Source organism: Myxine glutinosa, chromosome 5 (assembly GCF_964187855.1).
Source record: "Myxine glutinosa chromosome 5, kmMyxGlut1.1, whole genome shotgun sequence".
In the NCBI taxonomy this organism is placed as follows: domain Eukaryota; kingdom Metazoa; phylum Chordata; class Myxini; order Myxiniformes; family Myxinidae; genus Myxine; species Myxine glutinosa.
The window spans coordinates 52,516,909-52,535,764 of record NC_136265.1 but is presented as its reverse complement, the minus strand read 5'-3'; the positions used below and the strand labels follow the sequence as shown (position 1 = coordinate 52,535,764).

The following is an 18,856-nucleotide window of genomic DNA, read 5'->3' as shown; positions in this document are numbered from 1 at the left end:
GACAATTGTAAACAAACTCATATTAATCTTCTATATTTTAATTCAGACGAAAATTCACATTATACATACATCAAAGATATTGCTAAATTAATAAAACCACAAGTCTGTAAGAGAACAAATAAAATATATATTTGTTTGCGTTGTCTTAACTTCTTCAATTCACAAGAAAGATTAGATAAACATTCAAATTATTGTGGCGAACATAAATCAACGGTAATCAATATGCCTAAAAAAGGCTCAAAGATCACATTCAAAGATGAAAATAAAAAGATCAAACATCCATTTGTTATATATGCTGATTTTGAAAGTATTTTAGAAAAAATTGATACTGCTTCTCCAGATCCAAAAGAATCATACACAAATAAATATCAAAAACATACTCCTTGTGGTTTTTGTTATTATATCAAATCATCCGTTGGTGATAAATATAACAAGTTAGAGATGTATCGAGGCTCAAATACCCCAGAGGAGTTTGTGAAACGACTAGAAAAAGACTGTGTTCGATTAACCAAGATAATGAGAGAAACCAATAAACCAATGTCCTTAACAAGTAAAGAAAAAAGGGAATTTATAAAAAACAATGTCTGTCATATTTGTGAGGAGAAAATTGGTAAAGGTCTAAAGGTTAGAGACCATTGTCATCTCACTGGTAAATATAGAGGTCCGGCTCATCAAAGTTGTAATATTAATTATCAACTCCCCTCTTTCATTCCTGTCTTTCTTCATAACAACGCTCATTATGATACACATCTATTTATCAAGGAACTCTCAAAGACTTCTGGAAGTATCTCAGCAATTCCAAACACGGATCAGAAATACATTTCATTCACAAAAATAATTCACACATCTCCTATTACTCATATCAGATTTCTTGATACATTTAAATTCATGGCAAGTCCATTGGTTAACTTGGTTCAAAATCTAAAAGAGTTTCCATGTCTTTCAGAGTATTTTTTAGATAAAGATTTTCTAACACAAAAGGGAATTTACCCCTATGACTATATGGACTCTTTGAGAGATTCAATGAAACACAACTTCCTTCAAAAGAAAATTTCTATAACAAATTAAACAACAGTAATATATCTGATAAAGATTATGTACACGCACAAAATGTTTGGGAAAAATATAACATCAAGAATCTTGGCGAGTATCACGATTTGTATCTCAAAACTGATGTGCTTTTATTGGCCGATGTATTTGAAGCCTTTAGATCTGTTTGTCGCACTGGATATGGATTGGATCCTGCTCACTACTACACAGCACCTGGATTGGCCTGGAGTGCGATGTTGAAAATGACAAAACAAGATTTGGATTTGATAACCGATGTTGATATGCTTTTGATGATTGAAAAGGCAAAAAGAGGTGGAATTTCACAAGTCTGCTCGAGTAGATACGCAAAAGCAAATAACAAATATCTTCCAAATTATGATCCAACGAAAGAGAGTTCTTACTTGATGTACTATGACGCGAACAACCTGTATGGCTGGGCAATGTCTCAGGCTCTTCCTTATGGAAAACTTAGATGGGTAAAGGAAAAAGACTACAAAAACGTTTTACAAGATGTATGTATCTCTACACAAAAAGAATTGGATGAAGAAAAAGTTGGTTATTATTTTGAAATTGATTTAAAATATCCAGTGGAACTCCATAACCTACACAAAGATCTCCCATTTGCTTGTGAGAAAGAAAGTCCAAAGAAAGAATGGTTGAGTGATTATCAACGATCGTTTGATATAGGTGAATCAACAGAAAAATTACTTACTACATTATATAACAAGAAAAATTATGTTCTACACCAAAGAAATTTGCGACAATATTTATCAAAAGGTCTAAGAGTAGAGAAGATCCATAGGGTTCTAAAGTTCAATCAAAGTCATTGGTTAAAGGGGTACATTGATTTTAATACACAAAGAAGAACAGAGTCAAAAACAGATTTTGAGAAAGACTTTTATAAATTGATGAATAATGCGGTCTTTGGTAAGACTATGGAGAATGTGAGGAAAAGACAAAATATCAGACTATCAACATCTTGGGAACAAGCATCAAAATTAATTAATAGACCGAGTTTTACTCGAGCTGAGGTCTTTACTGAGAACTTTTGTGCGATCCATTTGATTAAAGAGAGTATTGAAATGAACAAACCTATTTATATTGGAACAACAATTCTTGATTTATCAAAGTCATTAATGTATGATTACTTTTATAATAACTTGAGGAAGAAATATCAAAATGATGTTAATCTACTTTATATGGATACAGATAGTTTTATTTTGAAAATTAATACCAACGATGTTTATTCAGACATGAAAAGAGACATTAATATCTATGACACGAGTAATTACAGTCCAGAGAGTGAGTTGTTCTCTTCTAAAAATAAAAAGGTGATTGGAAAGTTCAAGGATGAATTAGGAGGAAATGTTATGAGTGAATTTGTGGGATTGAGGTCAAAGGCTTATGCTTATAAATACATTGTGAATAACGTTGAAAAGACTGATAAGAAGTTAAAAGGTGTAAAGAAAAATGTTATTAAAGAAACAATAAACTTTAAGGATTATTATAACTGTTTAACAACAAAGAAAGAAGAGTTTAGAAAGATTAATGGAATAAGAAGTTATAAACATCAATTATATTCAGAAGAGATAAATAAGAAAGCATTGGGGGCTTTTGATGATAAGAGGTTTATTTTAGAAAATGGAATTGATAGTCTCCCTTATGGTTATATAAGTATATAAGTGATAAGATATATATAAGTGATAAGATATATATAAGTGATAAGATATACATAAGTGATAAGATATATATAAGTGATAAGATATATATAAGTGATAAGTTAAAAAGGGGGGGTTGGGGATTTTAACGGGCTACCGCCGCCTTTTTTACTATTATATAAATGATAGAACCAAGTATCAACCAGACTAAAGAGTGGAGGTGTAATCAACCTTGGTATATAAATGGAAAACATAATGAATGTGAAAAATATCAAATAGGTATAATTGAAAAGGCAACTGGTAAAAAAGTTCACAAAACAAATAAGAGAATTAATTTAAATACCGGTGAATTGGGTAAAAAAGATGGAAATATTTTTGAGTGGACGGAAAACTTTGATGGTTGTCAGGAAAATATATACTTTAATTTAAAAATGGTATGTGGCACTGGAGGCGCTCAAACAAGAACATTGAGGGAGGTTTACCATTTTATCTTAGCTCAGTTAAAATATCTTAATAAAAAACCAAACTCAAACATATTTTTTGTTAATGTATTAGACGGTGAGGAGAGTTGTAGGAGAATTAAATTATTTCCCACACATAAACAAATATTTGTAGGGTCGATGTTTGAGTGGGTTATATTCACCAGATGATATTAAGAGTAAAAGGTTAAAAGGTCCATAAGGTCAGAAGGATCACAGGTTCACACAGAAGGACCATTGTTTAAGTGGTCTAATGAATAAGGATAACATGTCAAAAGGTTAGAAGGTTCGTAAAGAACAGGGTGAGAGAAATAGAGGTGTTTAGGGTCAATGAGGGAGGGAAAGAATTAATATGGAAGTGAATGGGTCAAAGATTAATCTGCCAGATGATATGTAGAAGAAGGATGATAGGTCTATAAGAGAAAACAAATATTTGTAGTGTTTGAGTGGTCTAATGAACAACATTAAGGATAGGTACTACAGACAAAAGGTTCATAAAGATGAGGGTGGGAGAAATAGAGGTGTTTATGATTTTTGAAAAAGACAAGGGGGTAAATGACATTAGATAGGGATTTCCCATGTTAAACGGAGGTGTCCCAGAAGCAACATTATTACACTACTTGCAGGGGTCTCGCGCCGCCCCTCCATCCCACGCAATTTTGTATAGCTTTCTGTCTTTGAGTCCGCCATTGAGTTTTTGCCTCGAGAGCTAAGGCCTTCACAATCGGCTTCTGTGACCGTCTGATTTTCATCAAAGGCGGCCACATGACAATATGTTAATGATGATGTCATCGGTATCTGCAATTCTTGGAATGGTTCACACGAAATTTTCACCTCAGGAGTGCTTCCTCCTGTGGAATATTTTAATGATAATTATGACGTCATAGGTCACGTGGTAAGGCACCATCTTGGAAAAACTGAAAAACGTTGCACCTCTAAATCTCCAAAACCGCTGCATGAAAAAAAGGCTCATTGCCTTTTTTTTGCCATTTCATTGAAGCATGGCTCATTGTAAAGAACTCCGTATGCGCGGGATAGGTGTTGTTAATGACGACGTCATAATTCGACAAGGACAACACTTTGTCTGATCAGTTTGAAATGTATTGAGCGTGATCTATGCAACAATTATATCTGGGATAGCCGAGGCCTACTTGTAGAATTATATTATAGAATATAAATTTATGATGTCATCGCTCACGTGGTCTGGCAGCCATATTGGATCAAAGAAAAAGGAAAAAAACGTTCAAAGACAGAAGAGTTGGCTCGCACAAAGTTGATTGCACAGGGTAAGTATTCTATGAATACCATCTAGTTTTTTAATTGTTGGTGCACATACCAGTCAGCATTTGGATTATACCGGTATCCAAAGGACATCGGACAAGATCAGTCGATGCGAGTCATCAGTGTGACAGAATTGGCCTTTGCTCTTGTTTTGTTTGCAAACATTTTTTTAAATTGGCTGCTTATATTATTTAGCTTCACACTGCGTCAATATTGAACTTCCTATTGCACACTCATAGCTTGGTTGTTTTAGCATTACGAGCAAAGAAACCGTCCTTCATCACAGGTCAATTTACCCACTTTTATAATGTCTATGGCGTATTTTAGTTTGACTTTTAATACCGGCTTCCACCAGGTGGCGCTATAGGATACACATTTACACAGCACGTCTTTCCTTACAAGAGACTTCAACGCAGGAGGGATACCTTATTCGGCCCATCAAAGACTGCACTCGTATTGCTAACTTTGACATCGAGAGAATTGGGGTGCATGCCTCTTACCCTGAACTTAGGACAAAGACATTATTATTATTCTTCTTTAACGGCCCCAATTGCTCCTCCTTTTCTTGAGGGGTCTGCTGGTCCAAGTCTTTCTGGAACTAACTTTCTGGCTTGACGTACGACTGTCAGTAATTGGAATTTAGCCAGGATGCTGGCACAGATTCACCTAATCTTCATTATACACTGGGGGACCTTTAAAACAGATGACACCTCTAGCTAAACGACTTCCCAATGAATGGTACACACAATGATGTCTCGCCCTGCATGTGAAACACCAGGGAGACCGTTTATTGCTGGACCGAGATGCAAACCAGGCTAGACAAGTGTGCATTCCTCTAAGCTATATCCAGCCAGCCATAGAGGCACCCTCATCTACAAGGCCCAATTTCGATAGAAAGTCTCTTTCTCTCTCGTGAAGTGGGTTTCGATGTGTTTTGCTCCCAGGTGTCGGGACCCGAATGTGGAGCAGGCTCCGAGTCTGCTGCCTGGCAAAGGTGTGAATTGTATTATTCTTGCCGTGTGTGTGTTTTGCAGACTAAGTAGCAACCATATCACAGATGTGGGTGCGCGGATGCTCGTGTCTGGAATCCTGAAGTATGACATTGTAACATATCTTGGGTAAATACCAGCTTCAACCTTGAGTGTGATGTATGTTGTCTTATTCCTGTTTCTGTTTCTGTAGTCTTGTTTAATTTCCACACCTCAATAAAAAAAATTTCAAGTGGAGTGTCCAGTGTGGCAGAAGCTGCTCACTCGGGCCGGCCTCACACAGCCAACACACCAGAAATGGTTGCGGGAGTTGAGCGCGTGCTAAGGGAAAACCGTCACCACTGGATGAAGTGGTCTCCGAAATGAACATTAGCCATGGTTAAGCACACCATATCATTCACAACGTGCTGGGGTTCCGCAAAGGATTAGAGTGCAGCCTTCGTGCTGGCACAACTCACAATCGAACTGAAAGAATGGCGAATGGACGCATGTGATGAACTTCTGCGACAATATGAAACACAAGGCGGCGCGTTCTTACAGCACGTAGTGACTGGGGATGAAAGCTGGGTCCACTACTTTCAGCCAGAAACGAAGGGGGCAAGCAAATAGTGGTGCCATTTATCTTCAACGAAGCCCAAAAAATTCCGCCCATAGCTGTCCGTTGGAAAAGTGATGCTGACGCTCTTCTGGAATAGCCGAGGCCCACTTTTAGAGCATTACATGCCCAGAGGAACCACAGCCACCAGTGCATCATACTGTGACCTCCTTATAAATCATCTGAAACCAGCAATCGGATCAAAACGTCTGGACTACTCACTATCAGTGTTTTGCTGCAGCATGACAATGCTCAGCCCCATACTGCCCATGCTACAGCTGCAAACAATCGAGGACCTGCATTTTGAGTGTCTTCCTCATCCACCCTACTCACCAGACCTCGCCCCTTCGGATTACCACATATTTTGGCCACTTAGAGGCACATGGTGGAACCACTTTCCGATTTGACGAAGAGGTCCAAGAGGCAGTGCACGAATGGCTACACAAGCAGCCAAAATATTTTTTTCCGAGAGGAATCCAGGACTTAGTAAAGCATTGGAAAAAATGCATTGAACGCAATGGAGATTATGTTGAAAAATACCACAGTTGTTACACACGTACATGCATAAACAAGTTGTGAAAAATATTTTAAGGTTACTTATTGACTGCCCCTCGTATATATTTTTTATACATATTTTATAAAGAATTCTGAAATTATATCTTTCAAAACAAAATATTTAGTAACGTGGAATTTACAAGAAATGTATATGTGCTATTTTGGCTTGTAAATTGACACTAAGTGCACACTTTTGAGTTGTGCACCCGTGATGTCACTCGAATGTGATGTCACTCGAATAGACGGAAGTAGCTCATTTGCATAATCCTAGTGAAAATGGTCCAATTAAAAAAAAAAGTTTTTTTTTTTTTTCGTACATTTTCATTTACAGACACTTTCCAACGGCTCTGTGATTTGGCCTGGTGTATCGGCTTCGATGTCCGTTAGCATGCCAAATTTCAGCTTTCTATGACACCCAGAAGGTACCGAACATTAATATCAGTCAGTCAATGGTTAGAAAAAGCTTCATATACATACAGTATATGATATGATATATCATACATTATATGTATGATATATATATATGATATATATATGATATATGATATGATATATGATATATATATGATATATGATATACATTATATATATGATATATGATTTGTATATGATATACAGTCGGACCCCGCTATTCACAGTTCCGCTATTCGCAGGTTCTGCATATTCGCTGTTGATAAATTGTGACCTGCTTCTCTATTCGCAGCCTTATGTCCTGTGTATTCGCGGTTTTTCGTGTGCGCAAAAAAAATAATTCACGAGTCACGAGCATGGCACAGTTACAAAACCCATCTTTCACCAGACACACACAAAGCAGCTGGACATACGCAAAAAACATCTGAACAGCGAGCATGACCTGCTTCTGCTTTTGTGGCACTGTGCTTTGCGTTTACATGGTTTTCGCGGCCACGCGGGCTTCGTGGGATATCCCACCAGTCACACTGTGAATAGCTTCATGTGATGTCCTGCCATTCACACGGTAAACATTGCTTCACAGGATGCTTCGCAGGATGCTTTGTGGGATGCTTTGCATGATATTCCATCATTCACACTGTGAATAGTTTCACGTGATGTCCCGCCATTCACACAGTAAACATTGCTTCACAGGATGCTTCGCAGGATGCTTTGTGCGATGCTTTGCATGATATTCCGTCATTCACACTGTGAATAGTTTCACGTGATATCCCGCCATTCACACGGTAAACATTGCTTTGTGGGATGTTTCGCGGGATATACCGCCATTCACACAGTGAATAGCTTCACATGATATCCCACTGTTCACACGGTAAACATTGCTTCGCGGGATATCCCGTCATTCACACAGTAAACATTGGGTAAATATTGCTTCGCACGATATCCCGCCATTCATATTGTGAACAGCTTCGTGGGATGTTCCACCAGCTGCATAACACGTCATCCCTGCGAGTTATTGTACAGAATGAAAACACTCCACAGTATCTATTAGTGCAATTAGCTGTCTTACTTTTCCCTATTGAAACAATGGTACGGCATGCACTCGCGGATTTTCATCGACATTCGTGGATTTTGCCGAGATATTTGTGGATTTTTGTGATCCGGGAACCAATCCTCCCTCTTTCCATTGAAACAATGCCTCACCATTCGCAGTTCTGTAATTCGTGGCACTACTTTCTGGGAACGTATCCCCTGCGAATAGCGGGGTCCGACAAAAAAAAAAAAATATATATATATATATGACCAGGATTTGATGAAGAATTGGGGACGGTGGTAGCATCATTACAGAGGTGCTTCAGTGCTTAAAATGCAGTACCTCTTAGGATAGCGTAGGAATTTAGCCAAGGAACCTATGGAAACAAGTGAAATGGTAATAGTGTGAATGAAGTTTGTTTTATTTATTCTTTAATCGCAAAAGTCTATGCTTATTATTCCAGCTCTTTTGTTTTGATCGCTCAGATTAATTCTGAAGTATTCATCAATGCCTCATATGACGTCACCTCACATGTGTCACTGCAGACTCTTCAAGAACAAACTGACAGATGCAGTGGCCGAGGACATTGCCCACCTCGTGTCACGGAGCAACACGCTTGAAATTCTTAAGTAAGCCTGGGTTTAAAGCCAATTCAGTGCCACTTGGTTGAGAAGACGGCTTGTGATTCATGAAACCTTTCTTATTGACTGCAACCGTCATTTCACCACGTTGTGTGGTGCATTTTATTGTGCAATGAAAATGGGATAAAGCAAATATAGTGTTGCAGCTACAAAACCGTTACGATTTCCAGGTTTGCCTGTCGTCTGACGAGTTTGCCAGTCAACGCCATGTTACCGTACAGATTGAAGTCCCTAATTCAAGCGAGTGCTGTGCTGATGGGCGATCACGTGACATATCTTAATCTTCGGCCGAGCAACTATGTCACATGATGTGTTCATCGTCTCTAGCGGCATCAACCGCAATAAATTTACCTTTAACAGGATTTAAATCGACCAACAGATGAAGCCGCAAGAACAAACCGAATCAGCCAGAGGCCAATCATTTTATACATATTGAAAATGCAGGGAGGAGGAGGGTAGACAGGTTAAAACAGAGCGCAAATGTACAGGCAGTGTTCACAATTCAATGCAATTATAATTCCCCTCACCCACAAAACCACGCTGGCTCATCCATAAACCTAAGCCCTCATACCACAGTTATTTTTACAGAGTAGACAAGACTGATGGGACTTTCTCCTGCTGATGCTTGCATGGACACGGCATCAAGGGTCGTGGCGGGCACTCCACCCACCTGGGCTGTTCCACTCGCCTCTCTCAAGAACACCGGCTGTGCATTGATGGTCGAGTCGTATATGATTCATCGATAGGACCCAGAAGCACCATGCAGAGGAATGGTCCAGCGAGTGACCGTGCACCGAGCAAGAAGACCCCAAGCAATCCCCTCAGAGACATGTCGTGCTTTTTATGCGTCTTTGAATAGACCCCTCCCCCCGCCGCCCCCCTTCGCACGCTCATTGGCTGGTCTAGAACTATCACGACACGTTAAGCCTCATACACAGGTACGCTGTATGCCGAACATTTAATAATTAAATTAATACTCTATGTTACTCCCTTTAACACTTATCTCGTTCCCGCAATAATATACTGTGTTAAATTTAAGCAAAATGCCCACAAGACAAAGTCCATTGGCACATTACAGAAATCTCCCAACCACCTCTGCCCCGCCCTGCCCCCCCCCCCCCCCCCCGCAAACCCGCTTCACCACCCCGGCACAGTGATCACGTCGAAACTTGGTAGTACTGCTCGTATATGTAAATTTTACATGAATGTTCATTTATTGTACCATGCCCATACAGTCGATGGTCGATGATCGGCGGAGAAGATAACTGAGAAGGAAGTTGAGGAAGCGATAAAAGCAGGAGGGCCGACGGGAGTTGTGGGAGATACGTTGAAGGCAGCAGGAAGTTCGGGTGTGAAGAGAATGACAGAGATCTGTAATCTGGTGGTGAAAGAAGGCCACATTCCAGTGGATTGGGAACTGAGTACCCTCGTCCCTCTATACAAGGGGAAAGGTGACCCTCTGGAGTGTGGCTCGTACCGAGCGATAAAGTTATTGGAGCATGGAACGAAGGTATTGGAAAGGGTGTTGGAGAGGAGGATAAGGAAGAAGGTGAAGATCGACGAAATGCAGTTTGGATTTGTGCCAGGAAGAGGAACGACAGACGCGCTCTTTATTGTGAGGCAGTTGCAGGAGAAGTACATGGAGAAGAGGAAGAAGTTGTTTCTTGGGTTTGTTGATCTGGAGAAAGCATTCGATAGGGTTCCACGCGAAGTATTGACATGGGCATTGAGGAAGTTAGGAGTGGAGGAATGGTTGATCATAGTAGTGATGGCAATGTACAAAAGAGCGCGCACAGCTGTAAGGACGAAGGACGGGAACAGTGGTGATTTTGAGGTGAAGGTGGGAGTGCATCAGGGGTCGGTACTAAGTCCACTACTATTTGTAGCTGTGATGGAGGTGCTGGCTCGGAACGTAAAGGAGGGTTTACCGTGGGAGTTGTTGTATGCAGATGATCTGGTGTTGATTGCGGAAAGTATGGATGGACTGAAGGAAAAGATGAACAAGTGGAAGGAATGTGGAGACAAAAGGTCTGAAGGTGAATATAGGAAAAACGAAGGTGATGGCAAGTGGTAAAGCATGTGGTGAGGTGGAAAGAACTGGGAAGTGGCCATGTGCTGTGTCCAGGAAGGTTGTCGGAGTGAACTCCATTCAATGTACAATGTGCGCTGAGTGGGTTCATCAAAAATGTAGTGGTCTGAGAGGGTCATTAACCAGTGTGGCAGCTACATTCAAATGCAAGGTGTGCACAGAGGGAGCTGCAGATGGAGGAAATGTTGAGTTGGATCTTGGAGACGGCGTGAAGCTGTAAGGTGTGAAAACATTTTGCTAACTCGCAGACATGCTGAATGGAGAAGGTGGATCAGACTCGGCAACGGTTGCTCGAGGGAGATGTGCATGGAATAAGTTTCGGGAACTGAGTGGCGTGCTGATGAGGAGGGGAGTGTCGTTGAAGCTGAAGGGAAAGGTGTATGCTGCATGTGTGAGAAGTGTTATGATTTATGGCAGTGAGACATGGGTCATGAATGTAGAGCAGCAACGAAGGGTGGAAATGCGAATGGTTTGGTGGATGTGCAGAGTATCGTTGAGAGAGAGGAAGACAAATGATGAATTGCGAAAGATGATGGGAATAGAGCCTGTGATGGATGCTGTGAAGAGGAACAGGTTGAGATGGTTTGGTCATGTGTTGAGGAAGGATGAAAGTGACTGGTTGAGAAGAGTGATGGAAATGAATGTAGAAGGAAGTAGAGGACGGGGAAGACCGAGAAAGACTTGGCTGAAGATGGTGGAAGAAGAAATGCGGGCAAGGGGGTTAACAAGGAGAGATGCAGAAAATAGGGCAAAATGGAGAAGATTGTCATGGGGATCGCAAGGCTGACCCCCACTCTAGCAGGGAAAATGGCCTTAAAATGCATGTTGTTGATGTTGTTGTTGTTGTTTGTTGCCCATACAGTCAATAGCGTATGCTTTAACCTCGAGTGTGAGAAAGACACATGGATTGGGGCAGCAAGAATGGGGGGTGGCAGGGGATGGGTGAGTGCATTGTGCATGGACTGGATGGTGTATTGGTGTACAATGGCGAAAGATTGAGAAAGTGAGTGAATCAGGATGGAAGTCAGGTGGGACAGCAAGACATTAGCCCAGAACATACTTGACAAAAATGCAATGGATATGCCTATATAAATGCAAGTTGCACAATTGTATCTGAACGGGGTAAACGTCCATCACAGGCGGTTAACACAGACCCGTGAACGGATGGGCCGAAACACGCTAAACTCCGAGACGTTCCGAATTAAGGCGGCAAAAGCTCGCGCGCGCGGCTGAGGAGAATCATGGCGACCTTAAGCCTTTTATAAAAACTAAACGGGTTATTCCCAAACAAACAACAAGGGAAAATAACATCAATAACCACTATACACAATGAAGCAAACGAATGAGGTAAAATAAATCCTATTAAAACTAAGGCGCCTTACTCTCACTCTCAGTCAGAATCACAGACGGGGCGAGGGACACAAAACCGGGCGACTTATCTCTGGTGTGGGAGCAGGAAGATGGGCACGGAGTTGGTGTTGAGGATTCGGGCGGACGATCACAGGCAATCGAGGAGGACGAAGACAGCACACGGGATCAAGGCAAGAGGGCAAGATGGCCTCCTCAAAGCTCTCCACCGCTCAATTCCTCTCACAACTCCTTCAGTTCTCTTCACAAAATCACAGCGAGCACCAACGTTCTCCTCACAGATGGCGCAGTCCTCAGAACAGTTTCCGCTCCTGTTAGCAGACCAAACTCACTGCTCTTTTGCTCCACCCCCATCCAGGGAACAATTATAGTTCCGCCCCCTCTCCTCCTGGCAGAATGTCACCCGGCATGCCCGGCGGAAGTTTACATGAGGTTTTACACACGTTTCCTTGACTTTAATCCCTCTTCATCTCACCACAAGCACGACCTTCGTACGCAATCCTTAAGCTAACAAATCCCTACTTCCTTTCCATCGAGATTGGCTTTCCACTCACACGCTGTCCACGCTATTCCTACACATTTCTATCTCTTCTCTTCTCAGGTAATCTCTATCCTCCTCCATAAACGTAACAGTATTAAGTGTGTGTTTCAGCTCAACCACTCTTCTGTATTAAGCATTGTTTTATGAGGGGACAGGTGTTGTCTAATTTAGAATAGCTATTGTAAGGTGTCCCATCCAATGTTTTTTGTCGAGCCGGAAAAGAAGAGGGCCATACAGCATTTTGCCCTCTCACCAACAAAGGGAGAAGAGTCCTCCCAGCTCATGGGAGGAAGGCTGTTGGGGCGGAAACTATTGGTAAACTGTGCTTGGTGGGGCCGTGATTATAGGTTTGCGGTTTGGCACAACAACAACAACAACAACAACAGGCATTTTAAGGCCATTTTCCCTGCTAGAGCGGGGGTTAGCCTTGCGGGCCCCATGACAATCTTCTCCATTTTGCCCTATTTTCTACATCTACCCTTGTTAACCCCCTTGCCCGCATTTCTTCTTCCACCAGCTTTAGCCAAGTCTTTCTCGGTCTTCCCCGTCCTCTACTTCCTTCTACATTCATTTCCATCACTCTTCTCAACCAGTCACTTTCATCCTTCCTCAAGGCATGCCCAAACCATCTCAACTTGTTTCTCTTCACAGCATCAATCACAGGCTCTATTCCCATCATCTTTCGAAATTCATCATTTGTCTTCCTCTCTCTCAACGATACTCCACACATCCACCGAACCATTCGCATTTCCACCCTTTCCAGCCTTCGTTGCTGCTCTACGTTCATTACCCATGTCTCGCTCCCATAAATCATAACACTTCTCACACATGCAGCATACACCTTTCCCTTCAGCTTCAACGACACTCCCCTCCTCATCAGCACGCCACTCAGTTCCTGAAACTTCTTCCATGCACATCTCACTCTAGCAACCGTTGCCGAGTCTGATCCACCTTCTCCATTCAGCATGTCTCCGAGGTAGCAAAATGTTTTCACACCTTCCAGATTTATGCCGTCTCCAAGATCCAACTCAACATTTCCTCCATCTGCAGCTCCCTCTGTGCACACCTTACACTAGAATGTAGCTGCCACACTGGTCAATGACCCTCTCAAACCACTACATTTTTGATGAACCCACTCAGCGCACAGCGCACATTGTACATTGAATGGAGTTCACTCCGACCCCCTTCCTGCACACTCAGCACACGGCCACTTCCAGTTCTTTCCACCTCACCACATGCTTTACCACTTGCCATCACCTTCGTCTTTCCGATATTCACCTTCAGACCTTTTGTCTCCATACATTCCTTGCACTTGTTCATCTTCTCCTTCAGTCCATCCATACTTTCCGCAATCAACACCAGATCATCTGCATACAAGAACTCCCACGGTAAACCCTCCTTTACGTTCTGAGCCAGCACCTCCATCACAGCTAGAAATAGTAGTGGACTTAGTGCTGACCCCTGATGCACTCCCACCTTCACCTCAAACTCACCACTGTTCCCGTCCTTCGTCCTTACAGCTGTGTGTGGTTTGGCACAGAAGGTGGCCATTAGTCTGTGTTGCTTTGGTGCAGAAGGTAGTCAACAGTCATGGGCTCTCTCTCCACCTGCTGCTCTCTCTCTGCCCGCTGCTCTCTCTCCGACCGCTGCTCTCTCTCTCTCTGTCCGCTGCTCTCTCTCCGCCCGCTGCTCTCTCTCCACCCGCTGCGCTCTCTCTCCGCCTGCAGCTCTCTCTCCGCCCGCTGCTCTCCGCCCGCTGGTCTCTCTCCACCCGCTGTTCTCTCTCCGCCCGCTGTTCTCTCTCCGCCCGCTGCTCTCTCTCTCCGCCCGCTGCTCTCTCTCTCCGCCCGCTGCTCTCTCTCTCTCTGCCCGCTGCTCTCTCTCCGCCCACTGCCTGTCTGCATGTGCTCTCTGCGTGTGCATTGTTGGACGATGTGAGCTCGAGGGGTGGCGCTCGCGGTGGCAATTCGGAGCTGGAAGCCTCAGGATGGACGGAGTCTTTCATTCATGCACATTGAATGCTGTACTTGAATTGTTGCTATCTTGTTCTACGTATGTGTTTGTATGTTCGAGTGTTTTTCGCTAAGACATTTTTTTTGAACAGACTGTTTATGCATCACCAACCTTCACATAGTTAGGGCTTTGGAGGATGTTATTTGTTTCATTGCTTTTTTTCTTCTAGGCTTGGTGGAAATAACTTTACAGCGAGTGGAGGAACCATTATTGCAAAGGCTTTGAAGCACAACACTCAGTTGAAAATGGTTGGGTAAGCAATTGCCTCACTTTGTTCCGATGTTACAATAACTCGTCATCGTGTTTTCATTTTCCATTTAGCTTACTCGGTGCTATCGAAGAGTTGATGCAAATTGTGCTCCACAGGCTGTGGGGAAACCGTGTCGGGGATGAAGGAGCGATTGCATTTGCCGAAGTGTTGAAGGAGAATAACACTCTGGATCGCTTAAGGTAATAACTTCCGCCAGAAATACAAATCTATCAATTGGCCCTTCGTATTTGTCCTAGCCATATCCTGTTATTATACCTGGTCTTTAAATGCAATGGAATGGATCATTCAGGTATGGCACATCTCCGCTGCTTATGCTTTGCTCTGGCCCACCACACTCCCTTAGTGGCATATCCGGTGATATAAACTTCAATATTTTGTTTGCTGTCGTTGTGAGGCTATTTTATTTGTTGTTGCCAGTCTGGTGAGCAATGGTGTTGGCCATCTTGGAGTGCGGCACCTCGCCAGCATGCTGCACAAGAATACCGGCCTACACTTCCTCTGGTAGGAACTATCTCAGCACATCTGCCCTTACAAGGGAAAGTCGAAGCACTAACGCAGTGGTGCAAATCTTCAAAGATAATCCCATATTTTTCAGCGTACAAGTCGATACTTCTCCCCCCCCCCCCCCCCCCCCCCCCCGGAAGTGCGGCCCTCGACTTGTAGTCAGGATCGACCTATCTATGATTTAAGACATTGAATTGCATAAATGAAAACAAATTTCAAAGTCTGATATTTTCTGAAATAATTGTTAATTTAAAATACACTGCAGCACGTTTCCACTTAACGTCATGGATGCGTTCCTAGAAGGTGCGACATTAAGCAGATGAGACACTCCCATTGACGTCATGTTATATATAATATGGGGATGTGTTCCCAGGCACATTTTTGGGCAACATAACTTTAACCTCGCTTAACTACAAATTCGAGACAAATATTAAACAAATCAATAAAGAACACATGAAATACACAAACGGACAATTAAATGAAACTCACCAAAATGTAGGGCCGAGATTGCCTGTCTGGATGGGAGAGGCACAGGTGTGGAGTTGGAGGGTTTACAGGGTGGAAGAGGTAGGCCTTTGTGTCACAGACGGACTGCTCGAAGAATTTGTGGGCTGGGAAAGGAAGGTAAGCCTGGAACGATACCGCGCTGCCCTCGCCATGATTGGGCTTTTAGCCAAGTCACACGGCGAATCTGGAAGCAAGGAATCACTGATCGAGGCATCGAATAGATCGTGCGGCGAATCTGGAAGCAAGGAATCTCTGATCGAGGCATCGAATTAGGTCGCGCGGCGAATCTGGAAGCAAGGAATCTCTGATCGAGGCATCGAATTAGGTCGCGCGGCGAATCTGGAAGCAAGGAATCTCTAATCGAGGCATCAAATAGGTCACGCGGCGAATCTGGAAGCAAGGAATCACTGATCGAGGCATCGAGTGGGGCGTGCGGCAAATCTGGAAGCAAGGAATCTCTGATCGAGGCATCGAATAGGTCGTGCAGCGAATCTGGAAGCAAGGAATCTCTGATCGAGGCATCGAATTAGGTCGCGCGGCGAATCTGGAAGCAAGGAATCTCTAATCGAGGCATCGAATAGGTCACGCGGCGAATCTGGAAGCAAGGAATCTCTGATCGAGGCATCGAGTGGGGCGTGCGGCAAATCTGGAAGCAAGGAATCTCTGATCGAGGCATCGAATTAGGTCGCGCGGCGAATCTGGAAGCAAGGAATCTCTAATCGAGGCATCAAATAGGTCACGCGGCGAATCTGGAGGCAAGGAATCTCTGATCGAGGCATCGAATAGGTCACGCGGCAAATCTGGAAGCAAGGAATCTCTGATCGAGGCATCGAATAGGTTGCGCCACAAATCCGTAGTCGAAACGAAGCAAATTGACTCCAAGTAAATCGGCGACTTACTGTGCAGAAATCATTGTCTGGAACTTTTGACGATTGGATGAGCAATTAAACGTTAATCCAATCACGGACACAATTGAAATTAACAATCAATAACGAGCAATGCAATAAGCCAGGGCTGATGATGATTCTGTAGGTTGTTATAAATACTATATCTCCATATGATACCAAACATGGTGAAAACATGGATTATTTACATTCCTAATATCTCCGAAAGGTCGGTCTTCAAAGTAATTTAAATAATATGCACAATACAGCTCATTCATATTAACTAGCAACGGTACCCGCCATACGGGCAGGGCTTCAATTGGGAGGCCCAAATGAAAAGGAAAAATATCAGAAATTGAAAGCTTTTTTAAATTTTAAACGATTCATATAAACATCCGTTGAATCAAATCATCAAAATCTAAACAGTACATGGCGCCCATTTTGAAAAAAAGATTGAATTCTGTAAAACGGAAGCGGCCGCTACACGTCTTTCTCAGTCGCACGTTTATGTGTGAAGAGTGCGCGCCGAATCTGTTACATGGAAGCGGCCGCTACACCTGTTTCTCAGTCGCTTTGCACACGTGGCCATGTTACTTCGGAGCCGCACGTTTATATAGGAAGAGTTCATCAGGAGTCGATCTACTCCCTCCTGGTACGTAGAATAAACAGTATTTGTAGAATTTCAACAAAAGCCACATCACTGTTCATATCGGTAAATATTATTCCATCATGTTTGAAAAAACTGGAAAATTGGAAAAACAATATAGTAAAGCGCGGCGTTACGCGCGCTGCTTGTGAGCAAGGAGGAAGCGGACAAGCGGTAACATATAAACGTCTTTATTGTAAGACTACACTGTAACACTGAACTCCTCCGGGCTGGTCGCCCGGTGTATCTCATGAGGCCACGCCTACCCCTCGGGCGTGGCCACCGCCCACTTAGTGCGTGGAATGATGTCACCACGCCAGTGGGCTTTTGTGTCCGCCACACGCGCCCCCCCAGAATTCCCGCGCACCTGGAGGGCCAGTTTGTGGGGCAGTCGAATGACCCGGCCGAAGCGCCCCCTGGCGATCGGCGGCGTCCGGGGTGCAGGGATACCAGGTGGGATGCCCCTGGCTGCCCCTGGGATGGGTGCAGGACCGGGGGGCGCCGTAGCGGCGGGGCTGGGCGGTGCCGGGGGTCCGCCCGCAGGAGGGCGGCCCCGACGTGGGGGTCGGGCCACTGGCGGTGGATGGTCCACATCGAGGTGGGCCGGCTTGAGGCGGTCTACCGAAACGCGGTCAGGAGTACCGCCGATGTCCAGGGTGAAGTGCTTCGCCCCGGTCTCCAGCACGCGGAAAGGCCCGTCGTACGGGGGCCGCAGTGGTGTCCGATGGGCATCGTGGCGGACGAAGACGTACTCCGCCGTGCGAAGCTCCGGGGCGACGTGCGTCGGTGGGTGCCCGTGGCATGCCGTTGGCACCGGGGCGAACCTCTGGGCGGTCTCTTGCAGAGCAGAGCGCTGCTGTGCCGCGGACCATGGTGCCGTGGAGTCGGGGAGGAACTCGCCCGGCACCCGCAGCGGTTGCCCGAAGACCAACTCCGCCGCGGATGCGCGCAGGTCCTCCTTGGGCGCCGTCCGGAGGCCCAGCAGGTCCCAGGGGAGCCTGTCGACCCAGCCGCCGTCGCGGAGGGTGGCCCGGAGCGCGGCCTTCAATGAGCGGTGAAATCGCTCACACAGGCCGTTAGCCTGGGGGTGGTAGGCCGTGGTTCGGTGCAGCCGGACCCCGAGCCCCTGCGCAACCGCCCCCCAGAGCTCCGAGGTGAACTGGGGGCCGCGGTCGGATGAGATGTCTGAGGGGGCGCCGAACCGGGCGACCCAGGTGGCGATGAAAGCCTGCGCGAAATCGGCCGCCATTGTCGACGCCAAGGGCACGGCCTCCGGCCACCGGGTGGTGCGGTCCACCATGGTGAGGACGTGGGTGAAACCCCGCGAGGGGGGCAGAGGTC

The 18,856-nt window shown here is 44.4% G+C and overlaps 1 protein-coding gene across 4 annotated transcripts in view; it reads left to right on the top strand.

Moving 5' to 3' along the window:
* LOC137427527 (nucleotide-binding oligomerization domain-containing protein 2-like) overlaps positions 1 to 18,856 on the top strand; it is a 105,743-nt gene that overhangs the window by 62,452 nt on the left and 24,435 nt on the right. For 3 of the 4 annotated variants that reach the window (XM_068117087.2, XM_068117086.2, XM_078778058.1), the window contains exons 7-11: positions 5,503 to 5,586; positions 8,597 to 8,680; positions 14,873 to 14,956; positions 15,070 to 15,153; positions 15,392 to 15,475. In XM_068117087.2, coding sequence (XP_067973188.2) covers positions 5,503 to 5,586; positions 8,597 to 8,680; positions 14,873 to 14,956; positions 15,070 to 15,153; positions 15,392 to 15,475 — 420 coding nt within the window. Of the gene's footprint in view, positions 1 to 5,502; positions 5,587 to 6,938; positions 7,022 to 8,596; positions 8,681 to 14,872; positions 14,957 to 15,069; positions 15,154 to 15,391; positions 15,476 to 18,856 lie in introns of those variants that run through there. The other variant, XM_068117089.2, reaches the window with a different exon arrangement.